The sequence below is a fragment of the Podarcis pityusensis genome (genome assembly GCF_964106645.2).
Source record: "Podarcis pityusensis genome assembly, chromosome: 1".
Classification (NCBI taxonomy): domain Eukaryota; kingdom Metazoa; phylum Chordata; class Lepidosauria; order Squamata; family Lacertidae; genus Podarcis; species Podarcis pityusensis.
The window spans coordinates 76,992,052-77,010,488 of record NC_138028.1 but is presented as its reverse complement, the minus strand read 5'-3'; the positions used below and the strand labels follow the sequence as shown (position 1 = coordinate 77,010,488).

The window sequence follows — 18,437 nt, the reverse complement described above, 5'->3', positions numbered from 1 at the left end:
TCATTTCTCCCAGATCTATTGAAGATTATAAAGTCCATTTGCAATCATGGAAGGTGTTTCTTTTGCTTTTGTTTTTAATTAAGTGGATGTTCTGCTGTACATTGTTAAGAGACTCCTGCAAATAAGTAATTCTGACTATGACACCGCCACCAACAAAACTGTCTCCTTTCAAGCACATTTGAGAACCCAAATAAAACAGATTGATGTGCACCTCATCAAACTTGTGCACATTGCAAATGAAATTCATGCACACTGATCATCAGATTGCAAAACAAACCAGAGGAAGGGGAAATGAACTGAACATAAACATCTAACACAAAGTGAGCACTCTGCAAAATAGCATATTAAAAGCAGAACAAACTCCAAAGTATAAGTAACACACTCAGAATTTATATGAAGTGAACACCATCCAGATTGCAAACAGAATAAACGACCATATACGCTAACAACAAACTCATTCTCCAATTGCCAATCCTTATGATTCCAAAACTGGCAGGTTCAGAGGAGCTTCAAGGTCTGCAGATTTACAAAAAGCATTAAGTGGGGAAAACACAAGGGGGGAAGAAAAATAAGCCCTACCTGGACCAGGAAAACAGAATGGAGTGTCCAGAAAAATGGCATGGCTGATGGGATGCAATCCTGAACAGGAACACTCTACACTGCAGCATTATATTACGGGTTCAACTTAACAGTCTGAACAAGTTGCTGAAAGAAGCATGAAGCTAACACAGGAATACAGTAACAAATCCAGGAGAACCAATCAGGAACAAATCTGGACGGGTAAGGCAAAAGGAATGACATGCAAGATTTAGCCTGGGAAATATCATCTTTTTCTTGTTCCCAGGTTGGGAGTTGGGGGAGACCAGTGCAAAGGCATTGGGCTGTAATCATCTAATCTATACTCAGAGTAGACTCATTGAAATTAATGCGTGTAAGTTTATCGTGTCCATTAATTTCAATGGGTCTACTCTGAATAAATGTTAGTTTAAAACATTATAATATAATAACCACCTTTTCCCTAGCTGTTCCCAAGTTTTTAATTTTTTTGGCAGGGGGAACCCCCTACAGAGGCATCATTATTACCACCACTTTTCCCTCCTGCCTGACCCACAGCAGAGATTGTTCCCAAGTTGTACGGGGATAGGAGAGCACAGTGCAAATGTAGAAACATTGGGTGGGATTTAACTAATGACTCCTGTCAGCAGATGCTCTGCACAAGGATATGTGGAACTGGGATTTCCCCCCTTTCCTCCCTGACGCATGCCTCTTGCACCCTCCAAAACTGGGTCAGAGGTATGTGTCAGGAGATCCCTTTGAATAGCATGTGGGGAGAGGAGAGGGGGATCGTTTCACTATTAATAGGCATTAATAGTATTAGGTCACATCTGCCATCCTGTATTAAAAGCTCCTATTCATTATACATAAGGATGCAAATATGATATGAATATATAAAACTGTAAAAAGGTACAAATAAAAAGAGCTCCTATTCATCTTGCTTGTTTCCCATACTCTGTGCATAGAGATAACTGAAACCACAAATCATTCCCTCCAGCTGATTTCTTGTAGTTTCCCGCCCTTTAGCAGGTTTCTGGAGCATTACCTCAGTTTTCTGTGCATCAGTGAAGCTATTATCCCCAGTATGAGGTGTTTCCCTGTCATCTGTAACATTGTCTCCCCCCCCCCATAGGATTTAATTTCAAACTCTCTTCATCAGGTTTGCGAGACTCTTAGCAAACACATTCTTGCCAATCACTGTGAGGTGCAGTCTATCTCTTGCCAGAAGGCCTTCCTTAAGGAAGCAGAGACCATGGTCTAAGAAGTCAAACTCTTCCTGACACCACCTGCACAGCCAGTGGTTTAATTCCTCTCTCTTCCTGGGCCCTGACCTTCAACAGGAAGGAGTGTTGAAAAAGCCACCCTTGTGTCCCAAGGCCCTTCAGCTTCCTGCACAGAGTCTCATAGGCCCTTGTCATATGTCGAAGGCTGTGTCTGGCAATATCGTTTGTACCTACATGAATCAGAAGGAAGGGGTTGTGATCAATGGGCTTTATAAGACATGGCAACTTTTCTTTCACATCATGACTCTTTGCACCTGGAAGACAGCACACCTCCCGGGACATCCTGTTACCTCTGCACACTGCTGCCTCTGTCCGACCATTATTACTTCAAATTCCTTTTGACTGGACCAGCAACCTTCAGGTTAAATGAATAGAAAGATCCACATGGCAAATTACAGCTGTATTGATACAGCAAAGTGGGGCAGGGGCCTGATTAGGAAAGCTGTGGGATACTTTATAATACACATGGAGTCAAGAGGCTCCAGAAGTGAATCAGAGAGGTGAAAATCAATGGGACTTTAATCAGCACTGGATTGCAGAGGATTTATTTGCTTGAAGACAGCAGATGTAGGCAAGCTCCCTGCTGAGATTAATTAGTGGGGAGGGGACAAAAGTACCACCATTATTTTAGCAAGTGCTGTGAGTAGAAACGGGAACATCAGCAGGTCTTTAAGTACGACCTCATAGATGTCTCTGGTGGTGTACAATATTCCTGTCCTCTCTCTGTGAAATCACATTCCTAGCATTCCCTCTGAACAGTGGTAGCAGACACTCATGCTTCTTCGCTTAAAAGCGCTTTTTCTTTTGAATGAATATATGCAATAAGCATATGAGGAACATTTCTTCTTAAAGAAAGCTTTAAATTAAGCAGTAAAGGAATGCAACCCCATAGCAGAATATTTAAGCATTTAAAAATGCTAACAGTTATTAGTGCTTCCAACCTGTTCAGCCTGTCTATTCCCCAGGTGCTTTTTTCTTGGCCCGTGAACTTCTCTGCACAGAAATTATTTCACTTACTGTGATCTGAAGGTCCATTAGACCACCACCTTGCTGAATCTAAGTAGGTCTGCGTCTGGCCAAAGCCTGGATAGGTAACCACCTGGGAATCAAATGTGAGCTATCTTGGATTCCATTGTGGAAGAAAGGAGTGATATAAAGGTAATAAAAGAACTATAAAAAAGAAATAAATACACATGTCACCTTCTATCCAAAGTTTCAAGGGCGTTTGCAAAAAAACAAAGCAACAATAAAAAGCGACCACAAAACCTGCAGCTAAAAGGTGTGTAAAAGCATAGTAGGTCTAAAATAATTAAGACAGAAAAATGCTTTGAAATGCCTGGGTAACTAAAAAGTTTTTTGCCTGGCTTTTAAAGGATGGCAAAGATGGCCCAAGGCATATCTGCTAGGAAGGATAGTCCATTGTTGAGGTGCTAGTTCTTGGCCCCCCCCCCCTTTTTAACAAAACCCTAATCTCTGTTGGAGGTGACATTTAGAAGTAAGCAACACCAGCACTTTGAATAAGGCCCACAAATGAATACACAACCAGTGGAGTTCTTTTAAAACTGGCAAGATACCATCCATGCAAGCGGTGCCAGTCAAAACTGGTTGTTGCATCCAGCACTAGTGAGCCTTCCAAACCATTCTCGGAGGCAGCTCTACAAATAACACACCGCACTACTCCAGTTGGGATGTTGGCAGATGCTGCAGCTGATGCACCAGTGAAAGGCATCTCATGCTAAAGAGGTTGCCTGGGCCTCCAAAGACAAAGCTGGACCAAGGAGCACCTGCAAGCTGACCCTTCAAAGGGAGGACAACTCCATCCAGAACTATTTGCCTACCATCTGTGTGAACCTGAGAACTATCAACCCAAAGGACCCCTATCTTGTCAGGGTTAAGATTCAGTTTTACTGACCTAAAACCAGCCCCTTATCAAATCCAGGAAGCGGCTGAGCACTTCCACAGCCTCTCCTGACTCAGATGCCAAGGAGAAACAGAGCTGGGTGTCAAGAGCGCACTGGTGGTACTACACTCCCAAATCCCCAGGTGGCCTCGAGGAATCCCTTCTGGCATCTTGTGCAATCACATAGCACAAGCACCAGGTGGCCAAATAGAAGTCCCCCATGCAACCCTCTGCAAATCAATCCGCAGGTAGTAGAAGTACCACAATACCATGCCACCAACTCCCAGAGCCGTCAGAAGGATGCTGTGGTTGATCGTGATTTCCAGAGGAACAGCCAGGTTTGTCACTTGGATCAACGAAGAGCCGTGTGTCATCCACCGATGGTAGACTCAAACGCCAGCATGAGGTAAAGGGAGAATCAACAGGTTGCCGCTCTCAACACATACGTTATCCAATCAGTCAATGTGCAACTGTAGGGACTGAACACTTTTAAATGGCTGTATGATCAAGTGTACTTCATGTACTCAATTTAAGCACTGGAATCTTATGCATCCTTACCTGTGAGTAGGTCCCACTGAATGCCAAGGATCAGCTTGCAAGTGTTGATCGACTTAGCTTTAAACATGAAAAAAAGAACCAGTAAAATAAATACCTCTTACCTCCTCTCGCTGTAGTCAACTCTCCTGTAACCTTGTCAGAACACTGAAGTCGGCAGCTCTCCTAACTTTACCCATCTCCATGCACTACATGAAGCGCAATAACTCAAATACTCTTTATTGGGAAAATTTGAAACTGATTCCATATAAATTACATTGCCCCCCTCCCCACAAAAAAATTCATCCTGCACCCCCCTCCAGCTCCAGTTGATTGAAGATGAAATGTCAATGAAAAAAAGGATGTCATATTTTTAAAGTAAGTCATAAAAATAATCCAGTCCTTGGCCAAGTTCCCAGATGGCAATTCCTGTGCCCAGTTCCTTTGCAAGCTCTAACCGCAGTTGGATGGACTGCAAAACACAAGAGACACATGAAGGATAATTAATTTTGCTGAATATAGACATTATGAACTGATCAGCTGGGGGGGGGGCATTGCACGGAAACAAAAACTAAGCAGCATAAATACCTTTCATTTTATTTCATAAGAAGCCATTAAACTAAACAGCATTTGCTTTGAATTTTTGTCATTAAGTAATCTGACAATTTATTCCTAGCAAACAGAAGAACGTAATGTGCAACCAATTTATTCAGCTGATGTATACATCCTGCCTTGGAGTAACTGTATATAAAATAAACTCGCGCTTTGGATGCATTCCAACTCCATTAAAATCAGATTGAGCCTTTGGCCATGTTCCTTTTCGTTTCCAAAACAGAAGGGTGCATACCTTTAAAGTTGGATAGAAGACTGCATGCTTGCCTCCTTTACTTCTACAAAGCACAAAAAGAGAAAACAGTTATGAAAATTGATATTATCATGAGACATATATCTTGTGTATTTTATCCCACCCTAAAATTGTTTCTTTCCAGGGAACAGAGAAGGGAGAGACAAAGAATTATGGGTTGTTTGTACAATAAAATAAAGAAGTTCATACTAAGAAAGAGTGACAGAGACAGAGACTGTACTTTAAGGAGCCTGCAGGCTGAAAAAAACTCAGAACTAGCAAAGCTGTCCAAAAGCAGCTTCTAGTATAATCAACGGCTGATTGAAGGGCAAAGGGTTTTGAAGGTGAGCATAAGTTGTTTAAACTTCTATGATTTCATTTCTTGGCTTTTGCATTTAGTTTAGAATCTAGACTTCTCAGTGACTGCAGATGAGATGCTTCACAAGTGGACATACTTTTCTGCCGTGTGGGTAGCCAAAATCCATCTAAAGTGAGGGGGTGGGAAGGTGGAAGAGGAAAGTGCTTCGGTCAAACCATTATATAGGTGGTCAATACCTAATGGAAAGCAAGGAGATGAGCAGAACAGCAGCTGTTCAGAAAGGGGCACGTGGTGGAATGCCACAGACAAGGTTTCACTCTTTTTCTCAGTTGTGGTCTTAAAAGGATCTAAAGGCAAATGGTAGACCCTGACCCCAACCTGCACTGCTTAAATTCAATGTCTCTTGGCATTCTCCGAGGACATGCTTAGGGCCAAGCTACACGTTATTCACATTTTTCAAAAGCTCGCTTACATTTGCTCACTAATACTGCCATTTGCACCCAAAGGCGCTGTTTGCTGCAAACAGTACATGTAGGAGCAACCAGGGAGCGGTGATTTTCAAGTAGGATACCAACATGGGGCTCTTGCAATTTAAAAGTGGCCAGTTTAAGTATGCCACAAGAGACATTGGGCAGGATTTACCTAACGAACCCCATCAGCGGAAGCCCTAAGCAAGGGTTTCCCTTGTGCTGTAGGGGTTTTCCCCATCTCTTCCCCACCATGTTCTTCTGGACCCCTAAAATTGGCTCAGGGAACGGGGTCAGGAGAAACCCCAGAACAGCATATGGGTGGAGGGGGATCTGATATACTTGTGGAGACAGAACATCTGGAATAACCCAACATTTAATGTCACCCTTTGAAAGCTACTTTTTGAGAATAGGTTGGTGTCTAATTTCCAACAAAATAAAGTGTATCCTGATTTACGTGCATAATTTTAACTGGATTGCTATTAAAATCAAGGATAGTTTCACAGTAACTCCTCACTGAATCCTCTTATTTTCCTTAAAGGAGTGGCACTTGTCTATTGTAAAGGTGGCAAAATCCTGCTATTGATCTAATCGCACTGAGTATTGCTGAACTGATTATTATGCTGTTTTCTACTTTTTCAATAAAACAACAACAACAGTTTTTCATTCCTCTTCTTTGAGTAAAGTAAAATCTGGAGGCAGTTGCTCCCATGAATTTTGTATAAAAATAAACAAATGAATATTAAAGGGGGGGGGGACATTTTATGATTGCAACTCACTTTTTGTATTCAAAATAGTGTTCAGCTATTTGTTCATCCCAAACCAGCTTAGGTTTATGCTCCTTCAAGATTTCTATATACCTAAAAAAGGAAAAGAAGAACAGAATTCCTGAATTCTCTCTAGAATTTATATATAGCAACAGTAACATAATATTTTAAAATGACCATCTTCCAGCCACATATTTATATGATCTATGGGCTACTTTTAAAATGAGGCTGCATTTTAAATTGCATTTTAACCTGTATTTTAAATTGGTTTTTCTTTTCCTATTACAGTGGTACCCGTTCGCATCCTGAATGGAACGTAAGACGTGACGGCATGTCTGCGCATGCGCGGGTCGCATTTTGCTGCTTCTGTGCATGCGTGTGATGTCATTTTGAACGTCTGCACATGCGCAAGTGGCGAAACCAGGAAGTAACGCGCTCCGTTACTTCCGGGTTGCCGCGGAGCATCACCCGAAAGCGCTCAACCTGAAGCACATTCAACCCGAGGTATGACTGTATGTTTTTACTGTATTTTTATTGGTGTTAGCCGCCCTGAGCCCTGGCTGGGGAGGGTGGGGTATAAATATTATTATTATTATTATTTAGTTGGAGCTGTCGTGTACGGCATCAACCATACCATGTAGCTCTACATTCTCAACCAGCAAAAAAAGAGTTTGCTACACATTAGAAAAAACCTTCTTATTGAGAAGAGGTGCACCATAGCATGATCATACATTTGCTATTTTCTTTTACAGTTCATTATGTGCCCTCCAGTTCTGATAGCATTGGAAATGATTTTTATTTTATTTTATTCCCTCTCCTTTTTTGTGGGGGGAAACAAGCCAATGTCAATATCCCCTTCTTCTGTAAATTGAGAAATCTTGTGGTATTTATATTTCTACCTGCTTCCATTTTCAGTTCAGTACCAGGCAACGTACACTATTTATCTATCATCTTTTACAAATAAGGATCTCACAAACAGGTTTTGTCCATTTCTGGTAAAGCCCTAATAGTGGATGCCTTCCTCCTTTTCAATTCCATTTTGCAAGTACCCCAACGCTATTGTTCTTCCAAGTGGGTGACCTTCATCCCCTGCCCTCTACTACATTCAAAAATAGAACGAGGCAAATGCTCTTTGAAGATGAGCAGAACTTTGTCATGTCAAAATTAATCAACACCAACTTTCATCTTTCGCTTTGCTTGAAGTCTTTCACACAAGAGTTCTTTTCAGTATGGCAGCCCTTGGTAGGGAAGTCTGAATTTTCTATTACTGTTTGCAGAATCTCTGGTTCAAGGAGCACCACCTTGGTCAATAATGAACATGGATTTTAAAAGACCTATAAGGACTGTGTGTTTAGTGACCTCTGTAACAGCTGGAAATTACAAGGAAGAACATCAAGGCTGCATTCAGATAACTTGTGTTAAGAGAGGGGTTATGACTTCCATGCTCATTGTGGTAAGCCTAAGGAACTGCATCCTCGATGCAGAGAATCTCCCTGCTGTTGCACTGCAATTCAGAGGTGCCTGAAAGCACAACTCAATGGTATGAACAGTCTTCCCAACACACACACACACACACACACACACACACACACACACACTCCAGCTTGAAATTAAATAAGAAGGCTGGGGTTTGTCTTTGTCCCGTGCTTCCAAGGCACATGGAAAGAACTGCAATGCAAAAGGACAGAGATCATCTGCTTCCTTTGCAATGGATTCCAAAGCCCTCCCAAAGCCTCTGAAATGCAGTGGAACTGCTGGACAATCCCTACCCATCCCTTTGCAGCTGCAAGCTGGAGAGCTTGTTTTTGTGGGCATTTAAAGCACAGCAGGAACACTGCCCTTCTGTCTTCCATAAGGTGGATGTGGGGATCATCTCTAACCTCATGTTAAGATTCAGACGCACAGCCTGAGGCCAAGTGCAATATGCTGCTCCTTAAGGGACGGGCAGATAGCTGTTGACCCCAAGTTTCTGGGGTCAGAAAACCTTGGTGGGCTTCTCTTTGTGTTACAAAAAAAGCCATTCTATCTCTTCCATTTTCCCCTTAGTTGTGTTAAGCTACCATCTGCCCAATCAGTGTAAGGTTTTAGTATGACAGATATTTCTCTGCTCATCATTTTGTTCAGAGCAATCAACCTTAGCTGTATATTTTACTAGAAAGCTTCCATTTCAGATGCTACAGACATTAAACTGATTTCCATCAAATAATAATCAGCTTTGCTCATCCTGAAATTTCAATCAAGACTCTCTCTCTCTCTCTGTGTGTGTGTGTGTGTGTGCAGAAAAGGAGAAGTGCAGTCTCTTCTAAACTAGAGAAACTTAATTTCTATACATGTAAATCCTGAACAGAACTACAGCCTTTACAGGTGGTTAAAGGTAAATCTTATGTTGCTACATAAGGTCAGTGAGATCCAACAGCACCTTACTGGATAAAAATCACAGAAGTGAATACTGCCTTTCCTTTGGGCCTAGATGATGATGATGCCAACACCTAAAATGGGTCTGAAAGTGTGCACTTCCAGGGCTTTCCACTTTTCATTGTTGCCACCAGTGCCAAATCAGCGTTGCCAGACAGCGACAGCATGGCCATCGATCTACTGACAGAGCCCTAAGAAGCATCACAAGTAGTGTTGGTCTGCTGCTGAGCTGGTGAGAGCACTGAGAAGATTTATTTTGATAAAGTGGCTGTGACCTTGAAAAAATTCATACAGATGGTTATTGCAAAGGAGATACAGTGACAGGCAGAAATGGGGAAGGAAAAAGAAGAAGAGTTTGGATTTGATATCCCGCTTTATCGCTACCGTAAAGAGTCTCAAAGCAGCTAACAATCTCCTTCCCCCTCCTCCCCCACAACAAACACTCTGTGAGGTGAGTGGGGCTGAGAGACTTCAGAGAAGTGTGACTGGCCCAAGGTCACCCAGCAGCTGCATGTGGAGGAGCGGAGACGCGAACCCGGTTCCCCACATTAGGAGACTACTGCTCTTAACCACTACACCACACTGGCTCTCTAGTAAAGTAAAGACCACAAAGGGGCTGATCTTCTTTCTGTACTTGCTCCTAGCCTGAGTGGCATGGCTTCAGATCTCCAAGCTCCAGCAGTCCATATGCACATGTGTTTGTGCTACACCATGCCAAGTCACTGTCAGTTCTTCTTACATGCCTCTCAGTGCACTAGCAATGCCACTGTTTATAACAGGGCTCCAATTACATATGGAATTAGCAAAGATTGAACAATTTTATTTAAAATTGTGGCATCAAACCCCTGAACATAAATAAAAACATTAAGGTAGCCAGGCCCTTAAAGCAACACACATTCTGATGCATTTAACCATGAGAGAAAAGGTTCAAAAGGGGAAAAAAACTTCTATGATTTCTGAAGGGTGCTGTATGTAGAAGACGCACTTTGGCTGGGATGTGAAAAATGCTGTGGTTCTTCAGCATTCGAGACAGGAATGATCTGTAATGGTGCAAAAAAAATTGTCTATTGCACATGACCTCAAATCTCTACTTCGAATTGGAAGAAAAATCTTCCAATACTTTTTTCTTTACAAAAAAAGAAAAGAAAAAAAGATTACAGCTGGTAGAATGTGCAGGGGCATATTTTAAACTCTGCACTTTGGGATGTGTTCTTTTAATCTACCAACTTCCAAATCGCTCCACCATCTATTTCAAGGAACAGTTCTACTCGTGGAAGTGATGTACCAGTGCTAACTCGGTGATATCAGATTGCCAGTTGTACATTTTCAACTGCCAAGATTGTAGTTCACAATGTATGCTGATAATTCCCTGGGTTCATTTGTACCTACCGTGGGAGTCCTTACGCCAAAAAACTATATATATTTACTTATTTCTCGAACAGAAGTAGTTTGCTGCAGAAGTTACTTCAATAGTAAAGCACCTGCACTGTACATGCTACCCTCAGTGGGGATTAAACCTATTCCTTCCACTTCACTTGCATTATCTATCAAATGTAAGCACTTTATTGCTGATGCTATATACCGTATTTTTCCGTCTATAAGACACCCCCATGTATAATACCCCCTATATTTTTGGGGACTCCATTTTAAGAAAATGAGGGGAGATGGCCCAAAGTTGTTGAGCTTCTCCCCCCACGCAGCTGCAGGCAGGAAAGACTCCCTAGATCTTTTCCCATGCACAGCGGCATCAGGGGAAGTTGCGCTCCTGCCCACCAGCCGGTTGGCAGGAGTGTTTCCTGTGCACAGTGGCATCAGGGGAAGTTGCGCTCCCGCCCGCCCGCCGGTTGGCAGCAGTGTTTCCTGTGCACAGTGGCATCAGGGGAAGTTGCGCTCCCGCCCGCCCGCCGGTTGGCAGCAGTGTTTCCTGTGCACAGTGGCATCAGGGGAAGTTGCGCTCCCGCCCGCCCGCCGGTTGGCAGCAGTGTTTCCTGTGCACAGTGGCATCAGGGGAAGTTGCGCTCCCGTCCGCCGGTTGGCGGGAGCACAACTTCCCGTGATGCCGCTGTGCACGGGAAACGATCTAGGGAGTGTTTCTCATGCACAGTGGCATAGGAGGAATGTGTGCTTCTGCCAACCGGCTGGCTGGCAGCACACAGCTTCTCTTCCCCATGCCACTATCTGTGTACTGGACGACCCCATTTTTTGAGTCAAGAAATCTTGCTAATGCATGGAAAAATAAGGTACACATTAGCCACTTAAAATGCAGTGAAGCCATTCCCTGTCCCTACCCCCCTCTGCATTTCAATTCACATTTGCACCTTGCTATACACAGTTCTCGAAGCTACCAGCATGAGTTTGACCAAACTGCGGGAGGCAGTGGAAGACAGGAGTGCCTGGCGTGCTCTGCTCCATGGGGTCACGAAGAGTCGGACACGACTAAACGACTAAACGACAACAACATACACAGAGAGGGGTTGGGGATGTCTTCACCTGTGCTACCTGTTCAGTTTTCCCAAGCCTGCAACCCCTCTGGAGCGCCTATTTATGAAGCTGTCATCTGCACAGACGTGCTCCTCCATGCATGTGCATTGGTGCTCTCAAATGTACGCACCTGGCTTAACTGCGAAGTGAATGTGGCTTAAGTTTCCCAGCTGGACTGAAGCTGGTTTGAGGAAAAACACATCAAACAACAGTATTTCTCAAGGAACTGCAGAATCGATATGGATTGTTGCTAATGTCATATGCATGAAGCTTCAAAAACTAGCAATGGGAGACAATGCAGACTAATTGGTAAAATAAACACAGCCTAAATCACTGCTCAGTTTCTGCCGTCAGAGAGGTGTGAACACACCCTTTGTTAGAGTTCACCATCCCCTCTGCATTGTGCAGGGCCCTCAGACGGGTGTACTAATAAACGTCACAGTGGGTGGCATTTAAGCTACTGGGTAAACACAATTTGAGAATAACTGTGCCATGTACCTGTGAGCTCACTGAATAATTCAGGAGTCCTATTAAAAAACAACAACAGACGGTTCAAAAGTGTTCTCTCCAGCACTGTGTACTTAAGACATACTTTATTTGAGCAGTTAAGCAGCATTAACATTTTAATGAAAGCAGTGACCATATGTAAACCTTGACATTTGTAAATAAAGTTTAATGGGACCCGGAGCAGCACTCACACAGTGTAAGTACACAACCCTATATTTCTTAGAGCATTCTCTTCTCAACAGCTCCCACTCCCTCCCCCCCCCCCCGCAAGCTGCTTTTCAAGCTCTCATAAAATAAAAACACTGAGTCTTGTACACATAGGCTGTTTCACTTTTTAAAGTTTCTAAGTTTCACTTAGAAAAGCTTTCAATTAAGGAAATTCTATATAAAACAACAACAATAACCCCAGAGAACCTATTGCAGATTCCATGCACCACTGTAGATTGTAGTCACAATCTCTCCATCGCCCACCACACGGGTGGGGAACTAACAGAGAAAGTTAAATGCTGCTCTAAAACACTCATACAACTGATCCAGTAACTTGAATTACTCTGCGAAATTTAACACTTAAGCTTCTACGTTAACGGTGCACAGATGTTTAAGATTAAGAGAAATGTAAATATGTTATGACACATCAAATTTACTTTTAAACTGATATTCTTTTTCCAGGCAAGTGATACCATGAATTCATAATTACTTATGCACATTTAATGCATCCTTCTGCTGTTACATTGGTTAACTTAGTCCGTGTGTTTGCTTCTTACATGCTATTTTCAGTTATTTCTTCTGCAGCTAAAAGGTAAACAAAATTTCCCTTTTTGTATCTATTACTAGTGGCAAGTGTTAATTAAGTTTTCCCTTGCCCATACTGCACTTCCCTGTTATTTTCAAAGCATCAGGGCATTGGGCTCTACAGACTATATCCCAATTTCCCCCCTCTACCATTTGTTCAGTAAGCCATATATTGTTCTTTTCAGTTTATCCATTCTTAACACTTGACAGGTCACTCTTTACAGTGGGACTGTTTTTGACAGGTTAGCCCACCTTGACAGAATGGTAAGACTGTAGCTATTAAAAGAAAAAGAGAAAAAAGCAGTCTGGACATGCTGCAATCCATAGAAAATACCATTCTTGTCTAGTGACCGACAGGTTAATGGTAAAGTAATTTACTTTGCCAAGGCCAACCTAGATCCAAGCAATGCCATAAAAAAATCCAAAAAACTGGCATCTAAGAAATGAGATGCAGAGTATTGTTCTCTGTAAAGAAAGAGGGAATAAGCTTGTTTACTTAAGATGAATTGACTTTGATTGTTGATCCTACTCTCTGCTGGTCTAAGAACAAATGATATCAACTTCTGGTGAAATGCTTCAATTAGACTGTACACTGAAGTTTATTTCCAGTGTTCACCTCAATTTGGAAGAGGGTACTCCTGCATAAATACGCATTTTCATAGATTTTAGAAGGTCTCTATTAGAATAAATAGGTTAAACTACCTTGCTTGGAAAAATAGCAATTTGTAGCCTGAGAGTTGCAATGATCAACAGGCAGCCATGATGCATAATTATACCCAGTCATCCTGCAAAATGATGACTGATGATGGAATTTTAAATTGCTTAGCCATCGAACATGTGGCACTTATCCTAAATTCTCCCAAGGAGGAGAGCATTGAGAGGCCTGCCTGGAATCACTTGCTGGGAAAACGTGTAAAGCATTAATTATTGCTGCGTCAGCCAACTAATTAAGAAGGCAGTTGTTGAACAAGACATTTATTAAGAAAAGTACCCTTTAAAAAATTGCTTGTTGAGAGATGTTGATAAGAATTATTGATTTGGGAGCTCGTATAAAAGATGCCAGTCATAAAAGTATTAAAATTTCATCAGTTTGTTACGGTTTTCAGCAGCTTCAATACTAGACAGTTAAGGCAGCAGACGATTTGTGTTGGAATAAACAGAATTCTTCAAAACCAATTGGTTCATGTGCTCTAAATGGTATTTCAAATTCATGCATCCTTGGTGAAACTGTAATTCAATGAAGAGGTTGTGGTTGCAAATCTTGGAAGTAAATGGTCAAATTATTGGGATTAATCTTAATTTGGATTTTTTTTTTTTTTTTTTTTTTTTTAAGATAACAGACTTTGACTGCCAGTAAAACGACGCTATGCATTTGCTGGTTGTCACCAAGATTCTGTTAGCTACTTATTTGAAAACCGCAATACCACCATATATTAAGGAAGGGCTTTCATAACGTAGTGCAGAAATATATCAAATGCTTTTAGTGCGGCTGATCATGTGGCTGAAGAGGAAAGACATTTGAAAAGAAAAGCAGCTTGCCTAGTCCAACAGGCAAGTGTGCAATTTCTTTTCTTTTCTTTTTTAAAAAAAGTGTATATGCATGTATCTTCCACACCCGTATTACTATCAAGAATTGTAGCCTGAGCCATTAACAAGCAGCTTACTCAAGGATCTTGAAGGTTCTGAGCCTCTGAGCCTTATTCCCTCCATCTCTTTATACCCCCTCCCCCCCAGGCTCAAAGGAATTAAACTCTGCAGGGAAGGGAGATCCGGCCAAAGCAGTGTTGCTCCCCAGTGTGCCTTCCCTCCCTGTTTATGTTTTGCTGCCGCCAGGTGAAATGTCTTTATTCCTCCAGGCTGCCTTTCACCAAATGGTCTAAGACTCCCTTGTGTCTCTTGGTGCGTGGGGCGGCTTAAATTAAATTAAAGGCTTTGAGGTTTTGTGAAGTAATATTAAAAGTTCACTGTGAAGATAATGATGTTTGTTCTTAGGAAATAAAGTGTAAATGTATGGTTGCATGCACACAAAGCAATTTCCCAAGTGGAGCAAAGTAAAATGGGTTAAGTGCATGCAGCTTTTCCCTCACTAAGCAGTCCCTAAGTCAAAGACTTACATAGATCTCCTTTCTTCATTCTCCACTGCAACAGGGTTGTCCCCTTTTCTGAAATCCTCCTGATCTGAATGTCAAGGAAGACTCTGGCTAAATTACAGCATGGAGTTGCCTTAGATTTGCCCCTCAATCCACAAACATTTCATAAGCTTCACAAAAAACAATTGCCTATGATATATATTATCTTCCCTCGATTATTTGTGACACCTTCCAAGTTATTTTTCTGGATCCTTCAAGTCATGAATCAAGCCAAAAATTAATTCCCCCCGTCTCCTTACAAAATACTTAAAAGATTTTTTTTATTTATTTATAACAGTCCATTTTCTTCACAGGCTGCTACTGCCAAAGCTTTTTGGTAGTATGAGAGCCATGTGCAGTGGCCATCTGAAAGGCTAGTCCTCGGCCCCGTGTGTGTGTGTGTGTGTGTGTGTGTGTATACATTCTTCTAAAATATATTTTTCAGCCAATCTAGGAAATATTTCTGGTCTGTAATCCTGTCCTGTTTGCAGCTTCACTAACCTATGCATCCCCAAACCAACAACCCACTTAGAGGGACTAAGACTACTATTTTGCATAAAATGCAGCTACCTGTATGAAGATAAAGATGCAAAGACTCAGAAATGTCCACTGATGCTTAACAAAGTTAAGCACCTTTGAATCCTACAGATGTCAAAGGGAGGTTTAGACATGCTTAACTCTCTTCCAACTGAAAACACTGAGACTTCAAAGTCTAACTTTGGCCAGATAATACGCATTACACTCACTGTGTAATAACTACTTTCAATCAGAAACCAGTTGCAACGTAGATATGCCATTCACACTGGAAATACTCTATCAGCAGGCAATTTCTCCCGCTTGTGCATCAATACAAGAACAGCATGGTGGATACACGGAAAATGCTTTTGATTGCATGGTTCTGTGGGAAATTGCAGGCACTGTAATAGATCAAGAAAAGTCCACTTGGTAAATCCATGTATGTGTAGGGGTCAAACTAAATATGCAACACAGGAGATCTGTGATCAGATCTCTTGACATTTTTACTGGGAAAGCAAAGCAAAGTACTGTGATTTCAACAGAGTTTGCAGCAACTGCTTAATTTAAAAGTCAAAACAGTATTACAACCTATCAGTTAATAAGGGTAGCAATGTTAGCATGCATCAATTAAAGCATATCCCCTGAGAAACAAACTATTTAATAGTGGTCTAAGTTTCAAAGGCCAGAGCCTACTAGAAGAAGTGTAAGACACAGACTGAACACATGGCAGATATACAAGACGGCGTATACTGCAGAAGATAAACCATGAAGTGATGATTTATGATAATAGAAATGCACGTCCCAATTGCTAGCGTGTGAATATAATTTACACAGCCAGGTGATTTGCTGGGGCAGTAGACACCAAGAGAACAGAAAGACTGAATAGGAATTCAGGGTAGAACCTGTTATAACCTGAAATAGCTTAATAGAAGAAAACAGAATTCTACTTCTTGATTTCTATTCTGTTATTGATTTATTCCAAAGATAGACACCAGGCCTAAAGCTTGCCCTTTGTCTGATGCCAAAGGGGTACATCTGGCAAGTGCAATTTTCTTGGGAGAAAACAAATCTGGAATTTAGCAGCCATTTTGTGACTGGTGCCCATGGCACACTCTCAAAATTTGAAATGTACCCACTGGCCCGAGAAGGTTAACCAACACTGCTCTACTTGATTGGGGGGGAAATGGAGAGAGAGAAAAGTTGAAAGCAATGTTATCGTTCTTTGGAAATAATTGGGTGGACCCAAAGGTGCTTGTGTGAGTAGAAGGCACTTTTGCTAATGGATGGCAGCCCTCCAGATTTCTGCTACTTTACCCCTCCCATTATAGGTCTGTATCATGCCACAGACCATAGAATCATCAAGTTGGAAGGGTTCCTGAGGATCATCCAGCTGTTGCATTTCTCCTCCTCTTACCTTCCCACATTTCCTTGCCCAGTCCAAGCAAGGAAATATGCACACAGAAGTAGTTGTTGCATGCACACCACTCACTGAATCAGGAAACACAGATCTAAGTCACATGGACCACAGAATGTATGTATTAACCTGAATGGGTGGCATCAGTTTGCACTACCCTTCTTTCAATGGAATGCACCCTTGGATGTGCATCTCAATGTGGATGTCCGTATGGACGCACATGCAATTGCACATCACACTAAAAGCAACATAGCATGACCTGACCTCAAAGTTTAAAATATCTTAGGGCAGGGGAGTTGGTAGCATGAGAGCAGTGCAATTGGAAGTGGGGAGGAGAGACAGGATTTTCCGACATGCCACAAAAGTCCCTTCTAGGCCTAGGGACACCAGAAGGTTTGCAGGTAGGATACCCCATTTAGAAATGAGAAGGGAAATAAATAAATAAATGGGGGAGGCTTATGTGTGCTCTATTTTAAAAAATGAAATTTTAGCTCCATCACAAATAGAATAGCAGCTCCCTCTAGTGCATGAGTGCTGAAAGAAATTTTTGAGAAACCAGCGGAACTGCAATTTGTAGCTTCAGCAGAGTGTATGTATCAGGCAAATATGTAAGGTTCAAAAAAACCTACACTTTTTATAGTTCAACTCCAGTAAACAGAGCCCAGTCCAACTCTCACAAACTATGAAAAGTCAATGGAACTAAACCCTCTACTGACAGGTCATGGAGGTTCAACTACTGGTGGTAGACCAGGTAGGGAACCTGTGTCCCCAACCCAATGAGCCCCAGCCACCACAGCCAATGTTCAGGGTTGATGTTCAGCCCAACCATCTGAACGGCTACAGTTTTCTCACCTCCACTCTAAGAAAATATTAGTACTGGACACTAGCACACTGTTAAGTGTAATGGATTTGTGACACAGATGCTAGCCTTGACTAAATGACAAAAGTAGGCTATGTATGTAATTGTTTAAAATCAATACACATTATGCTTAATGAGCACATGCATTGATAAATGCTCTGCTTTCTGTATAGCTTTTAGGAAAATCCTAAAGTACCCCACACTCATCTACTTAACTGCTTTATTCCCTAGGATTGGAAGCATTCCCATGGGTCTGTCATCATGGACTTCAAAGTAAACCTATGTTGAACAAGTAAGCAGAGCTTACTGGATATCCAAGATGTCCACCCCAATCCAAATGTGGAATGTTCTCCCCAAAGAAGCATGCATGGCAACAACATTTTTAGCTCTTAGGTGCCAGGCAAAAAAAAATTCTCATTTTCCTGGGCTTTGGGAACTTAATGTGGAGTGATTTATGGCCTGTTCTGTGTTCTTTTTTTATATTGGGGTCTGTGCAGGATATTTTCCTTGTTATTGCTGGCATTGGATGAAAACATTTAGCATTTCTGTGTTTTATGGGCAGTATTCTACTAGTGAGTCCCATTAGCGCAAACATTTCTGCTTGTGTGATGGGCTTTCTCTCCTCAAATTCTGCTGCCCAAGCAGAAATCCTTGT

The 18,437-nt window shown here is 41.9% G+C and overlaps 1 protein-coding gene across 19 annotated transcripts in view; it reads right to left on the bottom strand.

Moving 5' to 3' along the window:
* The window catches only part of CHID1 (chitinase domain containing 1), a 142,350-nt gene that overhangs the window by 29,158 nt on the left and 94,755 nt on the right, over window positions 1-18,437 (bottom strand). For 14 of the 19 annotated variants that reach the window (XM_081011363.1, XM_081011366.1, XM_081011364.1 and 11 more), the window contains 5 exons: window positions 15,865-15,910; window positions 14,979-15,037; window positions 6,682-6,762; window positions 5,120-5,162; window positions 580-4,744 (listed from right to left, as the gene is read on the bottom strand). In XM_081011363.1, coding sequence (XP_080867489.1) covers window positions 4,646-4,744; window positions 5,120-5,162; window positions 6,682-6,762; window positions 14,979-15,037; window positions 15,865-15,910 — 328 coding nt within the window. In that variant the 3' untranslated portion in view covers window positions 580-4,645. Of the gene's footprint in view, window positions 1-579; window positions 4,745-5,119; window positions 5,163-6,681; window positions 6,763-14,978; window positions 15,038-15,864; window positions 15,911-18,437 lie in introns of those variants that run through there. The other 5 variants (XM_081011356.1, XM_081011351.1, XM_081011358.1 and 2 more) reach the window with 4 other exon arrangements.